This window comes from Mytilus edulis, chromosome 13 (genome assembly GCF_963676685.1).
Source record: "Mytilus edulis chromosome 13, xbMytEdul2.2, whole genome shotgun sequence".
Lineage (NCBI taxonomy): Eukaryota > Metazoa > Mollusca > Bivalvia > Mytilida > Mytilidae > Mytilus > Mytilus edulis.
Genome location: NC_092356.1, coordinates 62,080,549 through 62,099,873, shown reverse-complemented (window position 1 = coordinate 62,099,873; position 19,325 = coordinate 62,080,549). Strand labels below are relative to the sequence as shown.

The 19,325-nt window shown below is 32.3% G+C and overlaps 1 protein-coding gene across 1 annotated transcript; it reads right to left on the bottom strand.

Annotated features, from left to right (window-relative positions):
- Positions 1-658: 658 nt before the first annotated feature.
- LOC139501704 (uncharacterized) lies at positions 659-16,447 on the bottom strand. The gene is made up of 4 exons (XM_071290853.1): positions 16,283-16,447; positions 5,306-5,576; positions 4,218-4,596; positions 659-1,918 (listed from the first exon to the last, which is right to left on the bottom strand). Exons 2-4 carry the CDS (start codon positions 5,459-5,461, stop codon positions 876-878), a joined length of 1,578 nt encoding a protein of 525 aa, XP_071146954.1. The 5' UTR covers positions 5,462-5,576; positions 16,283-16,447; the 3' UTR covers positions 659-875.
- Positions 16,448-19,325: the final 2,878 nt, after the last annotated feature.

The window sequence follows — 19,325 nt, the reverse complement described above, 5'->3', positions numbered from 1 at the left end:
AATAGGTCTTCAAGATAGCGAGAAAATTCAGCACCCAAAGGCATACTGCAACTGGCCCCAACCATAGGTCTGTTGTTCCTTAATCGAGGTTGATAAATTCAACTTGTCAAAGTAATGATAAAATATTAAACTAAAATATGAATATGTTTACCCTTCCGGAAAGAACCATATCTTATAGAAAAATTGACATGACCAAGCCACACATCCCCTTACCACTTCATCCCTGACATCCCCGAATAACAAAGAGGAATAGGCTAAAGGCCACCAAAAACTGAACAATAAGAATACGATTTTACACAAGGTCACTATCAATGAGATCACTAGGTCATATAACTGTCACTATAACAAATTTATTTACCATTTATATAATACAGTTTGACTAAAATTAATGTCCTTTCTTTCCAAATGGTCATCTACTAGAGGTTTATCATAAGAAAGTAGTACAATTCCATTTATCAAAGTAGATTTATATAAAGAAAAATGTTGTCCGGGGAAGTAGACGAGTAAGAAGGAAACCATAGATGTACTACCCATGGGTATTACATTGTACATCTCTGAATATACTGACCAAATGGTCGAATTAAATATTGTTTTGGAACGCTTTAGCAAAGAAGTACTATTAATTGTTTTCAAGAAATAAAGCATGAAGCAATGATCAACTATATCAAATATATTTTAATAGAAACATTTACTAGAACAAATTTGATGATCATTTACAATTAAGTAACCAAGCCTTTGAGTATTGTTAAGTAGAATTGATATTCTAACCCCATAAAGACGAAAAGATTTCAATAAACACATGATTTTCTAGAGTCAACATGATGTAAATAATAGACAAGAAATATGTACAAATGAACTATATATAATAAAAGTATTTAAATAATTTTAGAACATTCACATATAGATTTAGGACAAAATCCCTTAGAACAATTTTCTAAACACCATCCAACCATTTTACGGTGAGATGCAAATTTTCCTGCTCCTTGACAGTGCATAGTTCGAATAGGTTTTGAAAGTGTTCTTTTGGAATTTGAACTTTGAATTTTATTCGGAACAACGTTCTTTTTATGCGAAAGTAGACGAAATAGTCTGTTTTTCGAATTTGGAACTAAATTATGTTTCACAGTTTTAATTGAACCCTGATTAGGAGCACTAGTTTTAATAGTATGAATTTTAGAAGGCCTTGAATGTTTATATTTATGTGTGGCAATACTATTTATTGCTTTGGTTTCGCACGTGCACATGACTTTCGGGCAGTTTCCCGCGTTACAATTTACACCACACCAACGATTTGTTCCTTCAACGTGTTCGAATTCTTTAGTTGCACGACATTTTGATTCGCTGGCTACAAAGCCTTTTGGTCCATCTGTATATTTTTTTATCACAGTAGGTGTCCGCCAATCCTCATCAACAACAATTTCGCTAAGCATCATGGGACCGTCTTCTTCCTCTCCGATATCAGCTTCAATAACCGTAGGTTTGGAAGAAGGCCAATGATTGGACGGTCTTTTGTATGTATGTTTCTGATTGGTGTCTAATACTGAAAGCTGATTGGCTTTCCCAAGTTCAACAATGTCGTGTCCAATAGGATTCCATTGAACAAGAGCTACCCGGGATCCACGATTTGTCGAAATTATAGTTTGCAATAAAGTCCAAAGAATACTAGTTAATTTATCAAAAACCGGAGATGCTCCAGTTTTCTTACCAATAGTACTAATTAAATCAGAAGGATTTGAAAGCAGTTTGAAATTTGATTTAAAGGCTTCATTGTGTCTGATGTTAACAGGTTTTCTCATTGTCAAACTTTTTCCCACAGTGTTTGTTGTTATTGTGACATCTGAACATCCATAGAATTCCTCCTGAGGACCATATCCTTTCCCACACTTTCCAGTCTTTTTATTGCAACCCCATCTGTTACCTGAAATATAGTAGTAATAATTTTACCTTATGTAATAAAGCTGTATTTTGATTGGATGAGAGACGTGGTAATATCGTATTATTCACCAATTTCTATGTTATGAGATTTTCTTTTCTTTGTCAGCTCTTGAAATTTTTGGCAAATACTCCTTGTAAGCATGGCGTATTTGTATATTATATCATACAAAACCAAATAATTCTACAGTTAAAAATGTTCTTAATTTATGTAAACCACGGAAGCAATTCTTTCTTATGATTGAAATTTTCTGTACATTTTTTGCTGTTCTTTAATTTTTAAGTGAAAAGTTTGTCTACCTGTTCTGAGAATACTATCATCGATTAAACTGAGATCTAATCGATCTATATGAAAAAAGTGCAATTCCGCCAGATATTCATCTCTCCTTCCAAGGAACATCGTTCGTGGTTTTCCTATGTCCTATCATACCAGTATGTGTTTTGCCATTTGTTGAATTTGGTTTGATTCCTTTTTGTTAAATGTTTTCAAAACCGTTTATGACACTAAACGACATGGAGCCTCACATAATGTAAAGATATCTTCCAATCATTGAAGACATAATGTTACCTCAATTTTTGTATACTTCGTAGGTTTGCTGTCTTATTGACCTATACCCTGCAACATTTATTCATGTGTTTAAGCAAAGAAAGACAATATTTGTTGATACAATTCCCTTCTATGTATTTGAATTTGGTTTCCAGAATATAGCTGTGATCATTCCCTTTCTTAGCACTTGATATGTTATGCTGTCGATTTGGTTGCATACATGTTTATAAGCAAATAAATCTAAAGCAAGAGAAATACTCTGAGATGAAAATTGAAACATAGGAAAATATAAAAATCCGTTGAATAGCTCAGTAAGTCAATAGTTACGGTTACGAAGAATAGTGCAGTTTGGCAGTCAGAAATGTAAGGTACACAACCAGAGAATTATCCTGTAAAGAATTTATGATACAAGGATTTGGAATACTAGATATAGGAAGATGTGGTGTGAGTGCCAATGAGACAACTCTCCATCCAAATAACAATTTTAAAAAAGTAAACCATTATAGGTCAATGTACGGCCTTCAACACGGAGCCTTGGCCCACACCGAACAACAAGCTATAAGGGGCCCCAAAATTACTAGTGTAAAACCATTCAAACGGGGAAACCAACAGTCTAATCTATATAAAATAAAAATAAATAAAAAAACGAGAAACGAGAAACACGTGTAGATTACATAAACAAACGACAACTACGTACTGTACATCAGATAGTCCAGTAAGTAATTTGGGGTACAAAAATATACCAGTGAGTAATTTTGAGTACACACATAGTCCCGTAATGTATGTAGGGTACCGAGAATAGTCCAGTAAGTTCATCTTTGTTAGCCAAGGGTTACCGTATCCACTCTTGGCTAGCGAAGCTATAGTAAATTATGTGGGGTACAAAAATAGACCAGTTAGTAATTTGGGGTACAAATCTATAGAACATTTTAGTTCTGAAGACATTTAGAGTTCAAATCTAGATGGTTTCAGTGTTTTTGTTGTTGATGTCTATATGTCAGTAAACCTTCATCTGGCGCAATGATTTTATTCTCAAAAATAAAACTTAAGCATCTATACATCCGTAATTAAAGTGTGCCAGACGTCAAACCGCAAACTTCGACAAAAGTGGTACTTAGTAGTCATAGTTTTATTTACCTTGACCTTGTGGTTTACTTGTAACTTTTATAGTTTGTAAAGTTCTGAATGAATAAGATTGCATTTAATAATAAAACTGAAAGGAGACAGAACACATATATTCACAAACATTAGAAAGTGTACATGTATGTTGACCTAATGTTGTTAACGTCTATACCATTTGGTCTGTGGTGGAGAGTTGTCTCATTGGCAACCATACCTCATTTTCTTCTTTTTATACGTACTATAAAATATGCACCAGGAGCTTGTTATTTAGTGGTTGCAGTTTGTTGTTTTTTGTCATATCTGTTTTTCTTGCATTGTTTTGTACATAAATCATGTCGTTAGTTTTCTCGTTTACATTGTTTTACATTTGTCATTTTAGGCCCTTTTATAGCTGACTATGTGGTATGGGCTTTGCTCATTGTTAGCGGCAATAGGGTGAACTATAGTTGTTTTAAATTCTATGTCATTTGGTCAATGGTGGAGAGTTGTCTTGTTGCCAATCATAACACATCTCATTGTTATATTATCACAAAGAAAATTTGGTCTCTTGTGGAAGTTGTTCTCCCAAATATCATACCACATTATTGTAATATAACCACAGAGAGGAAATACTTACCGGTTCTATAACGCCATTGCATGACGCACTGTGAGCATACCAATCCCTTAGGAAGTTTGCCTTTAAACACAACTATACCATTCTGATGACCACCTACATGATATCGACCATCTTTTGACCCAACAACAAATATAGGGTATCTATTCAAACATTTTTGTGTTATCGGTTGTGTGACGTCATTATTTGGACAAAGTCGGAATTCAAAATATCCAACATGATTGGCCGTAATGTCGACTGCTAAATCAATAATTTGGCCACTTTTATATTGTCGTGTGATTACTCCGGCGGCATATTTTCCACCTGCTTCGTTTGGTCTCGGACTTGTTTGATATGGATCACCACACACGCCACAACGACCGCCATATTTTATCCAATGATTCTGAAAATGGAAATATATATATTGCATCGAACTAAATTACGAAAAGTCTCAATAATAATTGTTTGTTAATTTACGTCCTTCTACGAATACCATCGGCGGATCCAGGCTTGGGACATCCTTTAATTAAGAATTGAATGCTTCTTTTTGTAAATTTATTGGGGTGTAAAAGCGTTGACCGAAGTACATTTTGTATGAAGCGCGAACAGCAGTTTATCTCCATTTGTTTGTTTTAGTATTCTTATATTAATATCATAGAATAAAAAAGATATTTGAATTTGTGACCAAATTTTAAAATGCCGAAACTTGTCTTAAAAGTGAAATTTTAATAGATTTTATAAAGATTTAAATAATTACATGAAATCGGTAGTACCTTAGAAAATATACCAAAATTGTACCATAATTAAAGCTTGTTAATAAGATAGAAACAAGCTTACCTTGTTTATTGATGTTCTTCAATGAAATTTGTTTTTTTAATTAGAACACATGAAATTACTTTTATTATTGACGGAATTTTGCAACAGATTTAACTTTGATGAACAAAGTGTCCCAGTTGAATATAAAAAAAAAGAAAATGTGGTATGATTGCCTATTAGACGTCTCTCCACAAGAGACCAAATGACACAGAAATTGTACATTATAATTCATTATCAGCCTTCAATAATGAGCAAAGCCAATGAAGCTTGTAACTGTGTATTCATATTTGACTTACCTGAAATCCCCCACAGTTTAATTCATTATCATTTGGATTAACAATTGTTTTAAATCCTCGTCTCCACATAGTCGATCTGGCCGGGGGTTCCCATAGTTTTCCATGTCCAATAACGTTTCCAACACAAAATATCCATATGAAAATAATTTCTTTCATATTTCTATGTCTTTGAAATGGAAACGGGTTTCATATTTTGGAAAATTCACGAATCATCTGAATTCCTGGAATTTGTCTATCCATCTTTCTGTATGAAATCCATTACTGGTTATGTCTGTAAATTAAGATATTATAAGAGAGTTATTATTGTAAAATCCAAACAATCGGATAGTCGGTCTGAAAGAAAATGAAAAACTTTTTTTCTGGATATATTTTAATCAATAACAGCTAATTAAATGTATATAAAGCTAAGTTTTAACATTAATGTATTGAGTACGATATATGCACTTACAGTGTTAATTTTTGCCCTTAAGATGTAAATAATTGTAGAAAAGTATAAACCAAATAAATGACTATCACAAAAGGTAATTATGTTTACACAAAATGTGTTTTAAGGCAATAAAGATGTATCTGGTATTGGTCAACGGACATTAGTCCATCAACTTATTTTACATGTTTACGCCTACATTAATAGATATATTATCTCAAGATTGTGTCCATTAATAGATTGATTTACTGTTAGTGGCTGAAAACCATGCCAATACACAAGTATAATGCATAATTGAAAAAAAAACAGACGTAGAGTTGTCTCATTTGCACTCATACCACATTTTCTTTTGTCTTATTACTGCATCCCATCTAAATTCATGTGTTATATCTATTAATAAATTAATAATTAATAAAAGATGTTCGCTCCACAGTTTCAAAATAACAAACCATTTTTAAGGGGCATTAGCTACGATATATATATATATATATATAAGTACGTCTGAGTCAGTGACAACCCTACAACAGATGTATCCATCGGATCGCCATCAATGATGGTGATACATGGCTGTGTACATAATGTATATACAACTCGTCTAAACATCAACCCAACAATGTTAGATCTGTAAATTTGCTTTCGCAAATTTTTGGTTCTTCCCTCGCCGGGATTCGAACCCATGCTACTGTGATATCGTGACACCAAATCGCCTGCACTGCAGCCGTCCCGCTAGACCACACGACCACCTGGGCTCTCAAAAAAAGAGCTTTCGCTGGCCATGTGTTACCTTTCGAGAGCCCAGGTGGTCCGATGGATACATCTGTTGTAGGGTTGTCACTGACTCAGACGTACTTATGAATATAATTATTTTATGTGACTGTATCTTACATTAATTTGTAGGATCCTTTACTATAGATAATTTAGCTGATCTGTAACAATAACATCTTCATGCCTTATATATCATGTACTGTAGTACGCCGCTAGATTAAAACTGACGTGGAAAGGTAACACATGGCCAGCGAAAGCTCTGTTTTTGAGAGCCCAGGTGGTCGTGTGGTCTAGCGGGACGGCTGCAGTGCAGGCGATTTGGTGTCACGATATCACAGTAGCATGGGTTCGAATCCCGGCGAGGGAAGAACCAAAAATTTGCGAAAGCAAATTTACAGATCTAACTTTGTTGGGTTGATGTTTAGACGAGTTGTATATACATTATGTACACAGCCATGTATCACCATCATTGATGGCGATCCGATGGATACATCTGTTGTAGGGTTGTCACTGACTCAGACGTATATATATATATATATATATATATATATATATATATAAAAAAAGATCTATGTCACATCTAATTGCAAAACGGAAAATAGTATTTATATTCTTACTTGTGGAACTTGCAAGCTGCAGTATGTTGGTGAAACAGAAACTAAATTCAACATCAGACTTAACACTCACCGGTCGTTCTATACAAAAGGAAGAAACTGTCCAATTACGAGACACCTCTTAAGAACAGGACATACTTTTGATAATATCACTTTTCAAATAATTGAGGTAAACCAAAATTGGGATACCGAAAGAAGAAAACAGAGAGAAAGGTTCTGGATGCATCAGCTTCGTACTCTTGAACCTGATAGACTTAATGAGAGAGATGAAAAACAGTTCTACCCAAAACCAAAGGAATAAATCATGAACTTAGTTCTATTTAACGAAAACAACTATGTGTTTAGATTTAAAAATTGGTATGTAAAATAAACGGCAAAAATATATTTTATAAAGACCATCAATCAATATGTTAAACTTTTGTGTAGCTCAAGCTACAAAGATATTTTTTGTCATGCATCCGATTTCACCTAGATAGATGCACACGCCCGATGAAGCTAATTTGTTTAGCGAAATATTGCGTGAATAATATATAAAATATAACAACTAATTTTATAACACTCATTAGTGTGTTAAAGTTACATTCTTAGACACTTATATACAAAAATAGATATATAATTTTTTTTTGGTTCAATCATTAATGAAAGTGTAATAGTGAAATAATCTTTTAGAAAACAGTTTAGATTTTTTTCCCGTAATTTCCTGTATTAATACTGTAGACCATATACTTTTGCAAAGTCATCTTCTCTGATCTTGACATATATATATCAGTGTATATTTGCATATTTCCAATAACAATAAAATTGATATGACTGGTCAACAAAAATGTGATAAGAAATTCAAGGTGGCGGGAAATTCATTGTATCTACATACATTGTACTTAACAATTATTTTTAGTCATCAAAGTGAACTTATTGTAATACATTTAGTATTTAACCGAATTTCAAGGACAATTCAAATTGGAAAGTTCAAATAGCAATAGCAAAAGCTGAACCATATCTATCAGAGACGTCTCTGACCATATATGTCTCTGACCATATTAGACGAATGGACAAGTTAAAATGTACCATGGCCACTAGCCATGACCAAATTGGAAACTATGTACATTTTTTGCAACTATTTTGATAAAAAAAAATTATGGGGAAAACATAAGATAATATCTCATCGGCGAACTATTTCGACACACCAAATGTTCTTCGTCAGTGTCAATTTTCTTCCTCTCTCAAAATGTATATATATAAGTAAGTCTATATATATATATATACATATTCCTGCTACAAGCAACACCATTTTATTATTGTATTAATTAGTTACTTGTCCACAGTAATAGTAAAAAATGAACCACAAGTGACAAGTGTTTGTTTGTAATTGATAATGTCATTGACATTTGACACGTAAGTCACCTTAAAAGGAAACAAGAAACCATAGCTTATGTTCTATAGGATTTGACATAACTGTTCTATACGGTTATATAAATTTAACGAATTTTTGGTCCTCAATGCTATTCAACTTCGTACTTTTAATGGCCTTTTTAACATTTTTTTATTCGAGCGTCACTGATGAGTCTTTAAAGTTTGTAGACGAAACGCGCGTCTGACGCAAATACAAAATTGTAATCCTGGAATATGTGATAAGTTAATTTATACATGTATTATTATAGTTTGATTTAAAGACTAATTGCAGTAAAGTTAAGTTGTATCCCTCCCTCGACATTTCTGTTGCTGATTCAATAAGTTGTTGCTGGTTTTTTTTATTTGAATCGTTTCACACTTGCATGGTTCTACTACGGGTGTACATTCCGACCTTGAATACAAACTAAGCGTCTGGCAAGGTCAACAGGGACGTTTATATAGCTATCTATACGGTATTGGTTTGCTCTCTGTTGAAGATCATATGGCGACCTATAGTTATTAGCATCTACGTTATTTGAATTCTGGTGGATAGCTATCTTAACTTTACAATAAATAAAGATTTATACACTGAGTTGTTTCTTTTTTTGCATTTATTTAAATGAATTGAATTTAAATGTCAGAACACGAGGGAATACAATTCTGAAAATCTACTTTCGAAAGCATTGCTAATTACGGGGTTCTTAATATTTGTAAGCATTTATACATTTAGGACTTCAAGGTGTATATCTTGATCACGTTTTATATTGATTTATTAATTTGTGTCTAGAGCCACTTTTTAAAAGCACTATTGTGTTGATTCGTAGTTGTTAGATTTTATTGACGGAAGGAGCCTGATTGCACTAAGAGACACATCGACCTTCCGTATAGGAAAACGGACATTTCTATTCAATGAATATGGCAGTCGAACGCACATGCCACATACTGGTCCGTACTGGACTCAAAACAGTTACCGGTACCTCATGAACTTTTAACAGGCTAGTTGTAACACGCGTGTTAGTTAACCTAGGTATACCTAGACAAGTCGTGTTTTGTAGTAAAACTATCTATTTTTGTTGTTTTGTCATAAAATAATTCTAATTTACCGTATTTGGAATTTGTATATTAACATTGTTGACAACCGTTTGTTGACAGGCTTAACACGGCGTTTTGCATTTGCGCCGATCTGCATTTCATTTGCGCCGATTTTTTCTTTCATTTGCGCCGATTTTTTTTTCATTTGCGCCGATTTTTTTTACAGGTAAATAACAGGTAAATTACAGGTGAAATGATATAAGAAGATGTGGTATGAGTGCCAATGAGACAACTCTCCATCCAAGTAATGTTATTTTCATTTATCATTAAAGAACTCTTTCGTTAGCCAGTTGTGCATATGTTATGAATTGTCAATCATAACATGTATATAACTTGTCTGCTTAAAATCAAGAAATAAAAACCTAAGATAAAATAACTTTGTTTATACTAAAATGACGAATTAAAAATATATGTACCGCATTCAAATCCATAAAAACGGAATACATTCAAATCATAAATCTGTTCTTGCCGAGTATGTATAGGCAACACATCTAATAAATTGCTTTCTTATGATCAGACATTTGATAAGAACAGTAGTCTTATTACTATAGCTATCAAACAATTTTTGGTCTATAATGTATTTATGACGATATGACCTAGAACAAAACGCAACGAGAAAAAAAATGCTGATGTAAAACTTTTCAAAGAGAGTAAAAGCTTTTTTTTTAATGTTTTTTCTTCTAAAACATGTTTAACTCTTTACCGTTATTCACAAAAATAGAAAAAAATTAGACATAATGACCGAATCGAAATAAAATATTCTTTTGTGTGGAGCAGACGATATTTAGAATATGTTTAAAAGAAAAATCTGCCTAAATCATAGATGGAATTGAATTTTTCGATTTAAGCTGCAAGATACTAGTACTTTTTTCTTTATTATGTAAGCCAGCTAAAAGAAGACGTGATAAGTTGTATCATTCAAAGTATTAAATCATTCCAAGTTTAGAAAAAAATTGAAACAAATTTAATGGAAGTTATCATTAACGTTATTTTCATGATTTTACTCCTTAAAAATGGAATTTGGATTTTGAATTATAAGGACTGACGGCAATATTTTTTTTCTGTCAAATCGAAATAACCTTAAAAATGTGATGCACACTTTTTTAATAACCCGCTATACGGATTATTCAGTGTACACAATACATGTACATACAGTCATTCCATAAATTAATAGAATTGGGGAAATGTCTTACCTTCTAACGACGATGAACTCAAAATCAGTACTAAAAAAGTTACAAAAATTAATATTGAAAATTAGCCTAAATATGTAAATAACGACAGAAAAATCATTGTTATAGCAATTCTTTAATAAATTCAGAAATTTGAATATTTTTTTTACGTCTTTGAATATTTTTTACCCATTTCCTTAAAAACTATCCAACGAAAAGTCAAGTTTTGAAAAAAGTTAATAATTGGTGTCAATTATGTAAATTTCATGTTGACTTTTACGATTAACCTTATGCATTTTTATATTGATGGAATGTAGTTTACTAAATGATTGACAATAAATAAAGCGTAGATAAATAAATTTGACATAAAATAAATTATTAATCAAGTGAATCCAGTCATGATGAAGTTTATTGTCCTAAATGTGGTAAGAAGATACAAAAGATTGTTAGTGCGTTTCGTCTTTTCACTGAAAACAGACATTTATCAGAAATCTTTACCTTTTATTTTGTAGTCTATGTAGGTTTCGGAAGTAAGTTGAATAGGTCAGCTGCATGTGAGATAAGAGTGAGGTGCCTGATAGTATAAGGACTTAATGTTTTTGATATATTGAAGATATAAATTGATGCAGATTATAAATATATATGTGCAAGATAATTTTATCAAGAGAAAAAGTACATCAGACTACTAACATAAAGGTTCCTGGTTCGATTCCCGTTCCGGGATGAAAATTTCAGGGACTGAATTTCGGCTCTCCCTTGACACCATTTTCGAGTATGGTCTTGAGGAAACGACAATAGTCTGTTGAGAGGGGACGGTAAATAGCTGACCCGTCTTAAGAGAGAGCCATATCTCTTGCACGTAAAAGACACCCTTGTAGATTTCAAAAAAGGGTAGGCTTATGCCGCTACAAGGCAGCACTCGCACCCGCAAAGTTGAAACGGATTAATATAAGTTGCAAAACTTGTTTCCCAATCCACTTTAAATAAATATGTTTAAACTAAAAGATTGTTATAATAATTCAAAGAAAGAGAAAATACAACATCCCAAGCTAAGGCCTTTCTAACTCAGGAAAAGACAACCTTGGCTGTATTTGGCAAAATTTTTAGTAATTTTTTGGTCCTAAAGGCTCTTCAACTTCATATTTTATTTGGCCTTTTCAAATTTATTAGATTCTAGTTTAGTTTGAACATATTTTATTTGCTGAATTAAAGCAAAATGGATTTGACACAAATAAATCATACTTTTGAAGTCTTCTCCATAATACAATATAAAGTTACAATAATAGTATAATATAATGGACATGTATATAAAACAAACAGTTTATTCAATACAATACTAGCTTTCATATGTGAACAAAGAGGAAAGTAAAAAGAGAAAAAGAAAGTTTGAAAAGTCGTATAATTCTGTGACGATGACTTGTGAATTGATGACAACGATGACGTTCCGTGTCAGTAATAATAACGCTATATCAAGGCATAAGAAATCTGTTTGACCTTTTTATAAAATTTTGAACATGTTTGAAAATTAGAATATTTTGCTCGTTCGAAAGTTCCAAATGTTCGCAAATTAATAGTTTTGTATCTAAAACAAAGTTTTCAGATAGCCAGTTAAGGTTATGGAATAAGGTTTTTCTACACAATGTGTATTTTGGGCAAACGAAGAAGTGATGGTAGACATCCTCAATGTCGGACCCACAATGGCAAGAAGGATCATCTATAATATTAGCTCTAAATGGGCGTTTTCAATAAAAGCGTACATTTCAGACCTAAAAAAAATGTAAATTCAACTTGTCTAAAATTTAATTTCAAGAGTTATTTGAAATACCTCTATAATAGACCTGTTTGTAAACAAAAAGTGCAATATTAAATATTCTTTAAAATGATATTATTTTCATAATTTGTGTACTGTTTCGTAGGGGACTTTTGTCCCCTACGAAACTTCTTCTAAACACACATATGTTTTGCAATTTTAAATGTCTCCTATAGACATTCCAGTTTGTTTCCTTTAAATACTAGAAAAATATCATTTTTTTTCTGAATTAGAAAATCATTTTTATCGATAAAGATTAGACAGTACTTCACATATGAAGGTTCAACTCATGTTACGTAGTGGACATTTTGATGCGTTTCGTAGTGGACAAAACCGTTTCGTAGTGGACAAAAAGTTTTGTAGTTGACATCAACCCTATTATATGTTAATAAAAACATAATAAAAATTACATGAAACTAACCCTTGTTATTTGTTTTGCACGAATATAATTGAAAAAAGATTAAAAAAAGACTCCATCGTAGTGGTAGTGTCCACTACGAAACGTTTTTCTCCCATACTTGTTTCGTAGGGGACCGTTTCGTAAGGGACGTATTCGCATGCTTTATTTTTTCCCCACAATCCCTATATTGTAATAGTAACAAGACTGATTGTATTCATCAAAGCATTTATCAAGCTGTACACTGATATTTTTTTCATAATTTTAAAACCAGATACTGAAGGAGATTTGACCCGTTTCGTAGGGGATATTATCAAAAATACGGTATCACTCTGGTCCATTTGATGTGCTCAGTTTTTCTTACCAACAATTTAATTGCCGTTATAAAAGCATCACTTCTTTTGTAAGACCCTAATGTTTATATCTCTTGCAAAGAAAAATTACATTGATTTTATAAAACTGTTTATTGGCAAATTTTAATGACTTCGTTTCGTAGTGGACAATTTGTGAGGGACACACCTTCTGAAATTAAAAAACCTATATTGAAAGCTGTTTATTAGAATATGTTGGCTCTGAACATACTTTTGAATTATTAAAGAACTTATGTAAAGTAAAAAAACCATTAATTTCTTCATTTTTTTACGATATTTTAGAGTATGAATGTTGGACAGGCGGTCAAAGGACATGCCATTTTGGTTGTTTTGGACCATTCAGGAGTCAATATCTTATCAATCCCTCTAAAAAATAAACTGTTTCTTTGCTTAAAAATGTTAAATCTAATTCAATGTACTGACTGCAAAGATCAAACACATTTTTTTTAAAGTGGCTAGGACAAGAAAATACGTTTTTATTGAAAAACGCCCATATAGGTCATTGTTTAAGAATGAAGCGGAACATCGCAATTGCGTTAAGATAATATTTAATTTCTTTGGGCCGTACAAATAAAACGTTTCAATTTTACATAATAGACTATCGTTTATTAATTCTTTCTTAAATTTAGAAATAGAGTCGACACAGCGAATTTTTGGATCAAGTTTATTCCATTCACGTATAATCATAGAGGGAATAAACGATTCAGTAGTAAGGGAAAGTCTGCAAAATGGAACAATAATATCATGACCATTTCGCAACGGGTAGTTCGTTGTATTTTGTACACAAGGAGGTACAAGATTACATAGATATTCTGGTGCATGCTTTTGGTTCATGTTATAAAACATTTGTAATTTTCTTCTCCTTCTTCTTTCAAAAAGAGATTCCCAGCCAACCTCAGAATATAAAGTTTCAGTTTTTGTAATTATTGGTGATCAATCTGTTACTATTCTTGCGGCCTCTAATTGCAAATTTTCTAATTTATGTGAGTAGTCTATTCCACAATTATCCCACATTTCCGTGGCATATTCAAAAATGGGTCGAATAAAAACTAAGTATAGTTTTTCTAAATTATTTCGAGACAATCGGTAATTAAGTTTACGTCAAACATTTAAGTGTTTCTTTACACTTAGAATTATACTTTCAATATGATTGTTCCATTTTGCGTCACTACTGAAATTAACTCCCAGGTGCTTATGAGATTTACTTACAGGTATATTTCTACCATTTAAGGAAAAGCTAAGGTCTGGAGTCTCAATATTTGAAAAAATCATAATTTCGGTTTTATCTGGGTTAAATGACATAAGCCATTTAGAAGACCTAACATCCAACTCTTTCAAGTCGCGATCGATAACAGATTTAATCTGTTCTCCGTCGTTATTAGACCACTTTCGAGTTCATCCGTCACCGGAAAAAAACTCGTCAATTATACGCGCCTTTATGACGTCATTTACCAGATAGAGGGGGTCGCCTGTATCCCTGCACTATTTACGTTCATCAAGCGTCTTAGTGATCGTCATTGTGCAGGATAAACTAGAAATAATGGATGTTCTGTAGGTACTTAATGACAATTCCCTAACGACAGCAATGCTGATTGTCAATTTTGAGAATTCAATTTGCCGAATAATTCGTACAATATAGATTTATAGTTTTCCAACCACTCGCTCAACATTGGAATGGAAGTGACGACGCCCCTAAACGCACAAATGACGTTCACTAAAACCAGAATTTTTGACGGAAATGCATCGAACTCGAAAGTTGTCTATTGAATGATGTGTCGTCAGCAAATAGCCGACACAGTGAAGTAAGCTTATCAGCAATATCATTAATATATAAGATAAAGAGAAGAGGACCCAGAACCGATCCCTGGTGAACACCAGCTGAGACATGACAGAAAGAAGAAGACGAGTTATTTAATACTACTCTCTGTTGTCTGTCGTGTAGATAATCCTGAAACCAATTTAATACGTTTCCGTCAACACCATAAGCTTTTATTTTACATATAAGACCCCTATGCCAAACTTTGTCGAAAGCTTTAGAGATGTCACAGAATACAAAACAGTTTATACCTTTTTTTCAAGGAGTTTAATATGCAATTATATATTTCTAAGAGTTGATGCTACTTATTCATATATGATTTATCACCTGTTTATAGATTTATTTTACATTTCAATTTTCATATATTAAAAATTTTAGTTCAACATAACGACCATATGTCTTTCTGTAAACGAGTTTTGATTCAGATGCATTATCATTCTGGGAATATACAACCTGAATAGTGGCTTTTGAGCTTAATTGATTGTTCGACCAATAAAAAAACGGATGAAAAACATTGTTTCAGAAAGGAAGATATGTTTAAACTTTTTTCGGGGGAAGGTGATTTTTTTTCTAAAATGGGAGGTGTACGTCCTCCACGCCCCACCTAAAACCGCCACTGATAATCATCTTATACAAATAGCCATTGTACTGAACCTTAATGAAGTAAATACACGTACTATATGTAGAGTTGAACCACATCCTCTTATTACTAAAGGGTAATATATTTTTTTCCATATGATGAAGACGTTTTTTGAAACTCAATATTGAATCTCTACGCCCCCCATTTATTTCCAAAGGAAATAAGGTATCAAAGGTACCATGATTATAATTTGATACTTCAGACGCGCGTTTCGTCTATATAAGACTCATCAGTATAAATAACATACTTAAACCATGAGATTTTCTAAAACTTGAAATCACAAAATTTATATATATTCAAAACACACATCACAAGAGATGATTGACTGGTGCCTTACCACAAAAAAATCTATGCATCCTTGAACCAGGGTATGTCAATTTTGTATACTAATTATAAATCTGTTTAGTACTGTTGTATATGGTATATTTCTTAAAGTTCTTTAAAATTGTTTAACGATTGGACTTTTATCCTTATTTCATCATTTACTTACTTTTTAGATAAATCCAACATAAAATGAAAAATCACCAAAACCCAACGTGGTCACAAGAGACGTTCTGTCTAAAATCCTGACCATACATATATCGGACACAGCTCTATGTCATGTTATATTCGCACGGATCGTTGAATTCAATGCTTGTCAGATGTCTCTGTTTTATGTGATTTTCTTCATTTTTTTCCTAATAATAATGACAGAATGAAATTGACCTGATATGTAAATATATAAATTCATTTGATGTGTTGTATCTGTTCATTTTGTAAAGCTACACTGAAATAATTTCCGTTTCATAAAAAATATGAATATACTTAATGATATACCTTTCTTTACTTTACATGTATGGCTTGTCAATTTACATTTATTAAAAACCTTCAACCTTGTTTTAAAACAATTAACCTCAATAGAATGAAATAATTTTTGTTTAATAAAAAAATATGAATACAATTTATGTTATACGTTTCTTTACTTTACATGTATGTCTTGTGTCAATTTGCATTTATTAAAAATGTTCATTCTTGTTTTAAAACAATTAACCTGAATAGAATAGACATTAAAACAGTTTGATAATTAATTTTAATTACATGTTTAAGTCAACAATGCTTTACCCATGTTTAAAGCTCATAAATCAAATTTAAATATACAAGATACATCCTCGTCCTTTTGTTTCTGATGGATAGTTGTCCCTTGCTCATTGGTAATCATACCACATCTTCTTAGTTTTATTCAAGCGTGAGTTGAAAATTTAAGGAAAGGAATGCCCTCCCCTGTACATGTTACGATACCTTGTTCATTGAATGTTGAAATCAAGATTCGACATGGCAGCAAAGAAGACACAAAAAACACTTTCGTGCGATCAGAACACTTTCCTGTATTTTCAAACACAAAGAACGCTCAAACCCACAAAATTATAAAGTCAAGGATGATAAGATACATAAAAAGCATGCAAAACTATCTGAACAAAATGGATCTTTAAGTTTAGCCTTATTCATCAAATGTCATTGACAACTTTATCTGAGTGAGGGAGTAAATACCCACTAATTTCATAACTAAAATATTTCAATCCCCTAGACTCTCTCCGTGCCGGATTTTCTCCCACACGAGGTTATGCGGCTATCGTAGAGCATGGCCATTGGAAAATTTCAAAAAAAACACTGACTCCTGAGTTGATCATACGCTCAAGGACTAACACAGAGTTCATCCGTAGCCGTATCGAGAAACAAATGATCGATAGTCAAATATATTCCGGAAATGAGCTTGGGGTTGAAGCCTAAAATCAATTTTATAATAATAATCATTCATTTTATTAAAGTGTCACATACTTGTCTACAGATTTTTATACAAATTATATAATATACATTGCACAATGATAAAATAAGGCAGATACCCAGCCTAAATAGGCTTATGAGACACTATATATACAAATAAACTCATCATAGATACCAGGACTAAATTTTATATATACGCCAGACGCGCGTTTCGTCTACAAAAGACTCATCATTGACGCTCGAATCCAAAAAAGTTTAAAAAAGCCAAATAACGTACAAAGTTGATGAGCATTGAGATACAAAATTCCTAAAAGTGTTGCCAAATACAGCTAAGGTAATCTATGCCTGAGGTAGAAAAGCCATAGTATTTCAAAAAATTCAAAATTTTGTAAACAGTTAATTTATAAATAAAACAATATCAATGATAATTCATGTCAGCACAAAAAAGTGCTGACTACTGGGCTTGTGATACCCTATGAGAAATAAATCTCCACCAGCAGTGGCATCGACCCAGTGGTTGTAAATAAACTCATCATAGAAACCAGGACTAAATTTTATTTATACGCCAGACGCGCGTTTCGTCTACAAAAGACTCATCAATGACGCTCGAATCCAAAAAAGTTTAAAAAAGCCAAATAAAGTACAAAGTTGAAGAGCATCGAGATATAAAATTCCTAAAAGTGTTGCCAAATACAGCTAAGATAATTTATGCCTGAGGTAGAAAAGCCATAGTATTTAAAAAAATTCAACATTTTGTAAACAGTTAATTTATAAATTTAACAATATCAATGACAATTCATGTCAGCACAAAAAAAGTGCTAACTACTGGGCTTGTGATACCCTCTGTGAAATAAATCTCCACCAGCAGTGGTATCGACCCAGTGGTTGAAAATAAACTCATAATATAGACTAGGACTAAATTTTATATATACGCCAGACGCGCGTTTCGTCTACAAAAGACTCATCAGTGACGCTCAAATCCAAAACAGTTTTAAAAAAGACTCATAAAGTACAAAGTTGAAGAGCTTTGAGATCCAAAATTCCTTGCCAAATACAGCTAAGGTAATCTATGCCTAAGGTAAAAAAGCCATAGTATTTCAAAAAATTCAAATTTTTTTAAACAGTTAATTTATAAAGATAACAATATTAATGATAATTCATGTCAGCACAAAAAAGTGCTAACTACTGGGCTTGTGATACCCTCGGAGAAATAAATCTCCACCAGCAGTGGCATCGACCCAGTGGTTGTAAATAAACTCATCATAGATACCAGGACTAAATTTTATATACACGCCAGACGCGCGTTACGTCTACAAAAGACTCATCAGTGACGCTCGAATCCAGAAAAGTTTTAAAAAGTCAAATAAAGTACAAAGTTGAAGAGCATTGCGATCCAAAATTCCAAATATATATCTATTTAACAAATACAAATTGAAAAACATAATAAAATGTTAAAAATGTTTAAAATTATCCAATTCATTATTTATAAAGTTATTTACCATAATACTTATTTTAATGTTAATAGTTTACAGGAAATATTTCTGATGTAAAAACGAAATTGAAGATGAGAAACATGTAGTTTCATTGTGTCCTTTATATGCAGACCTTCGAAATATATTGTATAATGAAGCAGTAAAACAGAACGATGAATTTTATAACTTGTCTATTGACGAAATAATTATATTATTATTCAGTAATGAAGAACTATGTCAGGTAGTTGCTAAAACCTGCTATAACATTTTATGTAGAAGAATAAGTTTTTATTTGTATAT